This window comes from Panthera uncia, assembly GCF_023721935.1.
Source record: "Panthera uncia isolate 11264 chromosome D3 unlocalized genomic scaffold, Puncia_PCG_1.0 HiC_scaffold_8, whole genome shotgun sequence".
Lineage (NCBI taxonomy): Eukaryota > Metazoa > Chordata > Mammalia > Carnivora > Felidae > Panthera > Panthera uncia.
Genome location: NW_026057586.1, coordinates 74001918 through 74013444, shown reverse-complemented (window position 1 = coordinate 74013444; position 11527 = coordinate 74001918). Strand labels below are relative to the sequence as shown.

Genomic DNA, 11527 nt, shown 5'->3' with positions numbered 1-11527 from the left:
GGACGGGGCCTCTGTGGCCGCAGGTTGTGTGGTCTGTGCCTCTGTGGTTGCCGGCCCCGTGGACAGGGCCTCAATGGTGGCCAGCTCTGTGGATGGAGCCCCCTCTGTGGATGAAGCCTCTGTGATGGGAAGTAACGCAGTGACGTGTTCTTTGCTCAGAGGGCCCAGTGTGATGGGAACCCCCTGCGTGGCCACTTCCATGCTCAGATCCCCCATGGCCATCCCTCTTGGGTACAGGCCAACGGAGTCCCCTCTGGCTATCACCAGAGTGGCTTGTTCAGGAGTTCCAGAATCCTTCTGCCCCAATGTTGCCATCTCAGCCAGAAATGTCCAGGTCAGGGGCACAGGCCCAGGGCTATTTGTAAAAAGCGTTTCTGGAGGGTCCGTGCCAATATAGTCATACATGTCTTGTTCTGGGTCCTCCTCCACTTGTTTCTGGCCCTGCACAAGCAGGGGGTCCGGGGCCTCAATGGTTCCATTCTCCCATGTCTCCCGCAGCTGCAGGCTGCTGTCAGAGCCCAGCAAAATCAGAAGCAGGAGGACTTGCAGAGGCATGGCACCTGGAGGCAGACACAGACAGAGGGACATCAGGACAGGCTCACCCCTGGGCCTGCCGAGCACCCTCTACTGCAACCCCGGACAGCCTCAGCTAGGAGGGTGTCTGACCTGGGGCAGGCACCTAGCGTCCTCGTAACCCGGCATTTACCTGGTACGCGGTAGCCCCCCAGCAAATAGCGGCCATCGTTATTTATCAACATTAACTCCTTTTTTTAGGTTTACTAATTTTGAGAGGGAGAGAGGAAGCGCGAGAGGGGGAGGGGCAGAGAGAGAGGAGGGAGCGAGAATCCCAGGCAAGCTCCTCCGCACGGTCAGCATGGAGCCCGACGTGGGGCTCGAACTCACAAACCATGAGATCACGCCCTGAGGCAAAGTCCAACACGTAACTGACTTAACTCCCTGCCTTTCTGATTAAAACTTTAAAATTGCGGGCAAGACCGCCCACCGGGGTATAGAAAGGAAATATTACAGCGTCCAGTTATATAATTATGTCATCCACTTCGTAATTTCTATTTCTGTGCATAATTCGTAGATCAACGCATCCGTATTGTCCACTGATGGGGTTCGTGAGCAGAAGAGTTTGGAGACCACAGGTGTGCAGGATAAAGCTGCTTGTTTGGACCCTTGAGGCCTTTTTTTTTTTTGAGGAGACGGTTCCTGATACGTCTCTCTGTGTCCCTCTGTTCCATTCTCCTTTGTCTTGGCTCCCACCCTACATAGCCCAGGCCTGTTCTTCAGATTCTCAGTTTCTTCCCCCTCCTTTCTCAGTGTCTCAGCTTGGTCTGGTTCCCTTCTGTCCTCACTTCCACATTTTGGGAGGACAGTACCTACCTCGTGGCTTATAGTGAGAATGAAACAGGCCCTACAAAGCCCTTAGCACTCGGTTCCCATGACAAGCTCCCGAAAAGGGCGGCTACTTTGCCTCCATCAGTAAGCCGATCCTGTAAGTCCTCAAGGGCCCAGAGCCATCAACTGTACTATCTGGGGCCAGGAGAAAACACATCTTCTTGGAACAGTCCTGCCTTCAGGCAGCTGATAGTCATTTCACTTGCCTGGGGGTCCATTCTGCTGTGACCCTTCAGCCCCCGGACCAGTAGCCAAAAAGGGCAGGGCCTCTGCTTTTGACCATCTCATTGGTCTTTCTTCCCAGCATTGTGAACACCCATATATATAAAGTTTAAGCTTGTTTATTTCTGAGAGAGAGAGAGAGAGAGACAGAATATCCCAAGCAGGCTCCATGCTGTCAGCACAGAGCCTAACCCAGGGCTCGATCTCAGGAACCGTGAGATCATGACCTGAGCTGAAATCAAGAGTCGGATGCTCAACCAACTGAGCCACCCACGCGCCCCTGAACTTGCTTTCTTGATTGCTCTCTCTCCCCTTATGCTTCCCCTGGCACGGGCTGTTGTTTATGGGATTCGGAGTCATGCACTTGAGAATCCTGTGGCTGTGTCCTGGGCCAGGATTCACGTATTCCTGGTTTCCTTGGATACAATACCTTCAGCAGTGTGCAATCCCAAGCACTGTGTCTGGGGCAGAGCCTGGGTCAGTTCCAGTACTTTTCCTTGTCCTTCACCTAATTTAGAGCAGAGACCAGTTGCTCATCATTCCTTGAGTGACTATAACGTACTCCTAGGCCCCTCAGCTCCCAGGCTCCACTTGACCTCCTCCACTTGTTAGTTAGAATTATGTTGGTTTCCAAAATGGCAGCCTGGGGGCACCTGGGCGGCTCAATCGGTTAAGCCGATTGAGCTTGGGAGTCTCTCTCTCCCTCTCTGCCTCTCTTCCACTCACGCTCTCTCTCTGTCTCTCAAAATAAATAAAGAAAAAAAAGTCCTTCAGGTGCCTGGGTGGCTCAGTTGATTAAAAGTCTGACTCCTGACTTCGGCTCAGGTCACGATTTCATGGTTTGTGGGATGGAGCTTGACATCGGGCTCTGTGCTGACAGCACAGAGCCTGCTTAGGATTCTCTCTCTCTCTCTCTCTCTCTCTCTGCCCCTTCCCAGAGCGCACATGGGCTCTCTCAAAGTAAATAAACATTAAAAAAAAAAAGTACTGGGGCGCCTGGGTGGCTCAGTCGGTTAAGCGTCCGACTTCAGCTCAGGTCACGATCTCACGGTCCGTGAGTTCGAGCCCCGCGTCGGGCTCTGGGCTGATGGCTCAGAGCCTGGAGCCTGCTTCCGGTTCTGTGTCTCCCTCTCTCTCTGCCCCTCCCCCGTTCATGCTTTGTCTCTCTCTGTCTCAAAAATAAATAAACGTTAAAAAAAATTTTTAAAAAAAAGTACTGACATTTAAAAAAATAAATTTAAAAAATCGTGTCTTAAAATAATTCCTTAAACCAGGGCGCCTGGGTGGCTCGGTCGGTTAAGCGTCTGACTTCAGCTCAGGTCATGATCTCACAGTTCATGGGTTTGAGCCCCATGTGGGGCCCTGTGCTGTCAGCGTAGAGCCCACTCTAGGTCCTCTGTCTCCTCTCTCTCTCTGCCCGTCCCCCACTCTCGCTCTATCCCAAAACTAAACGCTAAAAAAAGTTCAAAAATAAAATAAAATAATTTCTCAAACCAAACTTCATGATATTTGCACCAGACACATCAGGCCCTCAAGCTGAGGGCAAAGTACAAGCTAGTGCACGCGCACACACCCACACACGCGCGTGTGCACCTGTACACACACAGACACACACCCCAGCCCCAGCTGGGATATGTGTGATATTCCTCAGGTACTGCTTCCTGCCCAAGGTCATAGGAAAGGACAGAAAACAAACGGCTAGCTGATACAGGTCACAGTCATGCAGGACATGAGTCTCCGTCAGCTGACAAATATCTGAGTAAATTACAAGAAAAAGGTAATCTTAGGGGCCCCTGGGTGGCTCAGTCGGTTGAACATCCAACTTCAGCTCAGGTCACGGTCTCACAGCTTGTGAGTTCGAGCCCCGCATCGGGCTCTGTGCTGACAGCTCGAAGCCTGGAGCCTGCTTCTGATTCTGTGTTTCCCTCTCTCTCTGCCCCTCCGCTGCTCACACTCTGTCTCTCTCTCAAAAATAAAGGAAGAGTAAATAAATTTTAAAAAGAGAGAAACTTCATCTTGGCTTTACCTCCCTCGACTCCATAGCATAAACCAGTAACCCTTCACCACCCCGGTGCAGCTCTTCCTGCCCACGGGTCCTGTCCCCGTGCTTTAAGAAAATCACTTTTTTTTGCACCGAAGACGTCTTCAAGAATTCTTTCTTGGCCGTCAGCTCCAAACCCCACCATCACTCCAAAACCTCATCACGGACAATTATCTTCATTTTACCGTGGAGAGATAAAGCTCTACCTCAGAGAGGTAAAGCAACTTGCCCAAAGGCACACAGCTGCCAGAGATCAGACTGGAACCAAGTGAAGATTCGGGAAGGCTTTGTGGAGAAAGCTGACCTAGCTGAGGGGGCAGAAGGACCAAAGGCTTGGAAGAGACCTTAGCTTGTTGTATCTATGGCGGGGGTTGGGGACCCAGCTGAGGGAAGGAGGGCAGACTAAGAATAAGGAGACCTTGAAGGCCATCTCACCCAGAAAGGTCAGCCCCATATGTCCCGAGGGCTATGCAGGGCACAGCATTGAGAGAACAGGCTATGGGGGGAGAGAAAAAGATGTTCCGGTCTCAGTTCTGTCCCATAGAAGCTGTAGGACCTTGAATTGCTGAGCCTCAGTTTTCTCATCTGCAAAACGGGGATAACAAACCACATCTATCTCATCGAGCTGTTAAAGCAATACAAGAGAATGGATTCAAAAGTTCCAGGCTCCCACTAGGATGAGGGGCCGTAAGGCAAGTTGAGGGCCAAGCACAAGCTAGCACACCCCCCCCTTCCCTAGGCGGGATGTGTGTGATAGTCCTCAGGCACCCTTGGCTGCCCAAGAACAAAGGAAAGGAAAGATAACAAATGGTTAGCTGATAGAGATCACAGTCTTGCAGGACCTGAGTCTCTCTCTCCGTTTACAAACGCCTTGGTAAATTACAAGAAAAAGGCAATCTATCAATAGCCTAATCTCCAGAAACCCCTAGACTCAGTTTCCTGGAGCCCCAACGTCACCCTCCCCTCCACAGCGATGTGGGGAACAAAGGTAAGAAGGAAATGGCGGGTAAGATTAAGTGTATTTATAACCTGCAGCCCATTGACGAATACTTGAGGCAAAACAGAACAGAACGTTTCTCCAGGAACCCCCTGCCATCCTAATGTTAATGCCTCACTAGAGGGAAAACCACCTTAGCTTGACAACTGCAAGGCCTCAGGTATCTTAGGAGCCCTCTTTAGCACGTCAAAGTCCTTCTGGAGGCCCCCCTTTTGTCTTCACCTCCCCCAACTCCAGAGTTTACAGCCCCAGGGCAGCTCTTCCTGCCCCCGGGTCTTAGCCCAGAGCCTTAAGGCAAAATCACCTTTTTGCACCAAAGATGTCTTCAAGAAACCTTTCTTGGCTGTCAGTTCCAAACTCCCATCATTCCAAAACCCCATCAAGTAGGTGCTTACTAAACGTATCCCCCCCCTACACGCACGCACGCGCGCGCGCGCGCGCGCGCGCGCGCACACACACACACACACACACACACTCTTTGTCTCCCTCTTCAGGAGGCAGTTTCTTTGCACAAGGGTGGAGCTCCTGCTTGGGGGTAGAGGACAGGGCCTGATCTTGGCCCTGCTTTCCTGGGGCGGGGCGGGGGAGGGGGACTTTAGGAGAAGCCATCAGCTTGGATAGTATTTCAAAATTACGAAGACTTGTACCCTTCACCCCCCACTCAGGCAGCTCTCGGTTCCTGGAAGGCAGAGCTCTCAGCCACTTCCTGGAAGCAGAGAGGCTAGGAACAAAAAAAAAAAAAAAAAGGCCCCACCCGCTGTTCCTGCGTGGAGGGTGGAGGAGGGCGTGGAGGAGGCTCTCGCCCTCCCCTGCCCTCTCCCTGCGCCCATCCCCACCTCCCCTGCGTGCAGAGGCAACTCGGGGTGGAGGAGAGACCGCTCAGCAGCCGTGTCACCCGAGCCTCGTTCCACCCTCTCTGAGCCTCAGTGTCCTAATCTGTAAAATGGGTGACCTTGCTTCAAAGAATGGTCCTGAGAATCTAATAGCATGCTGCAGGGAAGGTCCCTGAAGCTGGCATCCGGCAGAGAGTGTTTTACTGGGAAAGCCTCTTGGGGGCTGTGCCCAGAGGGGCAGAGGAAACAGAAATCTCAGAATCAGGGAAGGTACGGACGCGGAGGCCTCCCCACCTCCGCCATGGGCAGTGAGGGAGGCCTCGGGTCCAGCGTGAGAGCAGAGGCCTCCCTGTGTGTTGAGATGAGACAGAGCACACCGGAAAAGCTCCCATCTCCCAGCCCAGGTCTAATTAGGGCCACCACCCTCGTCCAGGATTCCTGATGTTAGTGCTGAAGATCATCCCCTCATCCCTCATCCCGTGGCCTCAGTCCCAGGCAAGCTGGGGTGGCCGGTCACCCCAGCCTGCTGCCTGCCGTCCCACAGACCTCAAGGGACAGGGACCATGGACATCACAGCCGCGAGCCAGGCTGTGGCTGGGCAGGTATCAGCCCATTCGACAGGAAAAAAAAATCCTGGCTCCTGGGGGTCCTGTGACCCCGAGGGGGCCGTGCAGGTAGCGAGGAGAGGAGCGCTGTGTCTGGCAGGGAGGATACTAACTTTACTTCAAGTTAAATGCATGGTGATATAAGGACGATGGTATTCCAGAAGGCCCCACTGCGGCTGGACCATGTCATCACCCTACTCACCTCCACCCTGGCACTGGCCTTTGCGAATCCCATTACACAGATTAGGACAGCAAGGCTCAGGAGAGTGAAGTCCGTTCCTCAGAGCGGTGAAGCCCCCACCTTCCACCTTTCTCCCCCGGAGGCAGGAAAACGGTCACTCACCACAGGAGGGGGGCTCTGAGAGAGGGGCAGAGTTGTCACACCCTTGTCACACTCTTCCTGCTTGCCTAACAGAGTAGGTCAGATACGGCCCGTTTCCTGTCTTTCACCCTAAAACCAGGGTGCTCTGCCCGAGCCCCACCCAGGCTGTGGAGGGGCAGGCTGCTGGCGGGGGGCCCACACCCTGCTCCAGGCGTGGGGAAGACGCCAGGGCGCTGTAAGAAGCTTGGGACTTTGCATTCAGAATCTTGGATCCCGGGAATCCCAGCACTCAAGAGTTTGGAACCTTAAGATGTGAAAGACTGAGCATCTCAGGGTGTGGGTGAAACAGCCACCAAGAGAAGGGAAGGCTCCAGATCAACAAGAAGGTCAAACCGAGGCCCAGGTGCCCTCCCCCTCAGACCTCAGGGCATTTCTCAGGGCTGGCGGACAGGATAGGCCCCGGCCCAGCCCGGCCCAGCTCAGGATCAGATCCGATTAGGATCTGATCCAGTCAAACCAGATCCAGTCCCGGCTCTGGCACTTACAAGCTGCGTGACCTTGGGCAACCGAACTCACCTCTCTGAGCCACAGGCTCCTCATCTGGGATACGAAGACAATGACAGCACGGAGTGGGGTGGTTGTGGGTTGAAGTGAGCTGGCTCAGGCTGAGGGTTTAGCACACATTAAGTGCTCAACAATGGCCAGCTGTTGTCCTCGTCATTCTGCATTTAGGGCCATCTCCCGGAAATATCCCCAAAGGCATAGCTTTGACGTACCTACCTCTGATCTTGGCGGAGGGGGCTGGGACGGGGAGCCCTAGAAAACTGTCTCCACCGCAAGCCCTGGCCCATGCCTGGTTTGCAAAGCACATGTGTCAAGTGTAGACAAGGTTCCAGGCACTGGTTTGAGAGCTATACATGAATTACTAGCTCACTCAGGCCCTACAACCTCCTCTATTAATCCCATGTGAGGGATTAATAATCCCATCTATTCTCCAGAGTTGAGCAAATGGCACCTTCTCCAAGAAGCCATCCTGGATTGCTCAGGCATAGTCATTCCCATTGTTTAAACCATTTAAAATGTTTGCTTACTTGAGGCGCCTGGGTGGCTCAGTCGGTTAAGCATCTGACTCTTGATTTCAGCTCATGATCTCATGGTCGCGAGATCAAGAGCCCCACGTCGGGCTCCACACTGGGCTTGGAGCCTGTTTAACATTCTTTCACTCTCTCCCTCTGCCGTCCCCTACTCTCTCTCTTTCTCTCTCTCTCTAAAAAATAAATAGGGGCGCCTGAGTGGCTCAATTAAGTCTCTGACTTTGGCTCAGGTCATGATCTCGCTGTTTGTGGGTTCGAGCCCCGCGTCGGGCTCTGTGCTGGCAGCTCGGAGCCTGGAGCCTGCTTCGGATTCTGTGTCTCCCAAGCTCTCTGCTCCTCCCCGCTCATGCTCTCTCTCTCTCCCAAAAATAAATAAACATTAAGAAAAATTAAAAATAAAACAATCAAAAATAAATAAAATGTTTACTGTCTAAAACTCCATTCCCACTGGCCCATAAACTCCAAGGGGACAGGACAGATGTCGCCGTTCACACCACATGCGCAGGGCTCAGCAGGCACTGTGACACCTGCCCATCGGCACGGGCACCGTGGCTGCCCCACTGCCTCCGCCAGATCACAAGCTCTTGCAGGGCAGTCTCCGCTGGGTCCCCAGCACCGACAGGCCTGGCCTCCTGGGGGTCATTAAACGCCCGCTGCAGGGGTGGTGCGTGAATGGGACAGAGGCCACCAGCAGGGCAGGTGCACAGGACACGTGCCCTCGGGCTTCCCGCACGGTGCCTGCACTTCCCCACCTTTTCTCAGCATCTCCTCCGCCCCCACCGAGGAGCCCTTTCAGACTTTCTTCCCCTTAAATTTTTTTTTCCTTAAGTGCGTCTGAACTCGCGACCCTGAGATCAAGACCTGAGCTGAGATCAGGAGTCAGATGCCCAACCGACTGGCCCCCCCAGGCGCCCCACCCCCCATGCATTTTAATACCACAGATACACCTGTTTACTGTTCCGTAGCCTTTGCAGGAACACGAGCCACAGTGACGGTGAAGATTTTGGGGTTTTGCCCACCTACCAAAAAACCTAACTTTCCCCTTTTGGACCCTGAATTGGCTAGCCTGGTCCAGAGGAGGTAAGCTGTTTTGCACACGTGAATTCAAAGAGACCTACCCCTGGTTTTAGTTTAACAACCCATGGCTGGCGGAAGACCTGTGTCGACAGCCAGGTGGACAAGCACACAGACGCACAGACACGCTCCAGCCATGCTGTCTCCTTCTCGCCTGAGTCTTGTGCTCCGCCCCACCCCCACCATCTTCTTGCTCAAGGTCAGCAAAGGAGACTGAGAAGCCAGGGCCGGGGTCGCCGGGGGCTCCACGAGGGTCCTGCAGCCAGACGGGGCCGCGGTACGTCCAAGCCCGGCCACCTCCCAGCCAGGCCACCGTGGGCAGCCGCTTGTCCCCTCTGAGGGTTTCCCATCTGCACAAAGGGGGCACAACATGCTTGGACGATTCCCGGGCCCTCCGAAGCCCCTGCTCCAGCCTGGCCAAGCTTCCCCAGAGGCGCTCAGCCCAACAGCCCGGTCCCTTCCGCTATCCGGGTTTCAATCTCCCTTGGTTGCTGGCCTAGCCTGGTGAGGAAGGCATAGACCATTTTGGGTGTGGCCAGGCAAGCCCCAAAGGAAGCCACCAACACGGGGGGGGGGGGGGGGGGGGGGGGGGGGGGGCACCTCCTGAGCCCCTTGCCCAGTGAGAGGCCTGCTCTCGAGGGACTCGAAGTCAGAGATGGGAGAGGAGGAAAACGAGAGGGTCCAGGAGGGAAGGAAGAGAACTCCCGGCGCCTGGAGCCCTAGATCATTGTCTATGGTGTGTGTGTGTGTGTGTGTGTGTGTGTGTATGTGTGTGTATGTGTGTGTGTCGGGGCCATAGCTTTAGGTACTACCCCCCCACCACTCTCCTTTACGCCCCTAAAGCACCCCAAATACAAATACCTAAGAGTACTCAAATTCTGATGATTATTTTCTCTTTTGCCAGCAATATTAGTGTCCTAATTCTAATATTTTCATACTTTTTCGTATTTTTTTTTCGTATTTTTTCAACAATTTTTTCAACGTCGTAACAAGTGAAAGTGCAAAGAACGCAGTTTTGGAGGGGCGCCTGGATGGCTCAGTTGGTTAGGTCCCCGACTCTTGATTTCGGCTCAGGTCATGATCTCACGGTTCGTGAGTCTGAACCCTGCGTGGGGCTCCGCGTTGACAATGCGGAGCCTGCTTGGGATTCTCAATCTCTGCCCCTCCCCTGATTGCACTCTCTCTCAAATAAATAAATAAACATAAATAAATAAATAAATAGATAGATAGATAGATAGATAGATAGATAGGTAGATAAATAAAGTGAGGGAAAAACAAAAAAAGAATGCAGCTTTGGAGACAATATTTTTATGGATCCAGAGCCTCAGAAGCTTCCAGACAGGCCCTGCACCTGCTCCCCCTTTCTGGAATCACCCAGCCCTAACCCCAGCTCTGCTCTGAGCAAATCCCTTCACCTCCCCATGCCTTGTATGAAAGGAGGGGTAGCATGATTTTTAGAGAAATGCTCCTGATTTTTCGGACTTTTTCTATTAAGAAACCTCACCCTCTCCGAGCCAGCAGCTGCTGGCAGACCCGATGGGAAGGTTGGGATAGAAGTTGAGGATCTGGAAGAGACTGTGGAATAAGGCCACGACCTCGATCCTGAGCCCCTCTCCCCTCACCCCGAGCCCAAGCTCTGGTTCGGAGCTCAGGTCCTGCCCCGGGACTGCCCTTGGCTGTCAGGCAGGCCAGGCCTGCCGGTCCCACAGCTCCCCCCAGCCACTCCCTATGGTTTTGTGAGCTGGCACTTACCCTGCTCAGCAGAGCATGGGACAGCTGCCTCGTGAGCCGGGGAGAAGCCGCTTCTCTGCCTCAGTGACAGGGACCGAGCCCACACTGCCAGGGCACTGCTGTGGCACCCGGGGCTGTGGTCCCAGACCCTGCCAACCTTCAACGGCCTGTGTGAAAGAAGGAAGCGAGAATGTGGTTACTCAGACAGGGCCACGTGACGGCCCACACCCCCTTGTTTGTGACAGTTTTGGTGACAATGTTGATTGAGACTGGGTGGGTGGTGACGGACTGGGACCTGCTGAGCCCGGGAGCACTCTGGGGTTCTGGTAGGTATGAAAACGCCAAGAAGCATCTAGAGGATTTCTGGGGAGGGCTGGTTAAGGAGGCCCCAGCGCGACCCCACGGTGATGGAGAGTAGGGGTGGGGTGACCCTGCCCTGGAGGGAAGGCAGTGACCAGATGCAAATAAGGACGGTTCTAGACTCCTGTCCAAGAAGGGAGCCGGGGTGGGAGAAACCACAGAACGCACACCTTCCTGAGGTTTGCAAATACGATGCAGTCATTCCTTCCAGAGTCATCTCTAGATGCACAGGTGGTCCTTTCAGCTCCGATCGGTAACTTCTCTGAGGAGCTAGATGGCAAGATGGCAAGATGTCCATCAGGGCAAGACATGCTTATTTTATTTCTCCATCCGGACTCGCTCATTTGGCCACGTCTGGCACACCAAGGCTGCGTGCTCGGAGGTCCAAAAGCAAGCAGTTCTGGGCTCTGGCTCCAGAAGCTCTTCGTCTGGTGGGGAAGCCAGCAGGTGAACCAGTAAACAGACCATTACACTCAGTATTGTCACCCTGCGGTGAGCGAGGGAGGGGCCCCTAAACCACCCTGGCCAAGGGAGGGGCTGTCAGGAGAGTCTTCCAAGAAGTGGTGCAGGGATGAGAAGTAGGGGTGGGCTGGGTGGGCATCCCAGGCAGAGAGCACAGCGTGGCCAATGGCCAGGAGACCTAAGAGAGCACAGAACTCTCAAGGGAGTGAAGGAAAGCATCATCTCCCGGGGTCTGGCCTGTGGCTTTGTATAGGTGGGATGCAGGATATATGTGGACAGGGTTTCTTACCCTACCTCACACACAGGCAGTTTTAAAATGGAAACCGGGGGTGCCTGGGGGGCTCAGCGAGTTGGGCGGCCAACTTCGGCTCAGGTCATGATC

General features: G+C 53.9%; 1 protein-coding gene across 1 annotated transcript in view; it reads right to left on the bottom strand.

Annotated features, from left to right (window-relative positions):
• SELPLG (selectin P ligand) overlaps positions 1–11093 on the bottom strand; it is a 13853-nt gene extending 2760 nt beyond the window's left edge. Inside the window, exons 1-3 of the mRNA XM_049619208.1 lie at positions 10854–11093; positions 10345–10490; positions 1–560 (exon numbers count right to left, since the gene is read on the bottom strand). The exon at positions 1–560 is cut by the window's left edge and continues 2760 nt beyond it. Coding sequence (XP_049475165.1) covers positions 1–560; positions 10345–10490; positions 10854–10981 — 834 coding nt within the window. The 5' untranslated portion in view covers positions 10982–11093. The remainder of the gene's footprint in view (positions 561–10344; positions 10491–10853) is intronic.
• Positions 11094–11527: the final 434 nt, after the last annotated feature.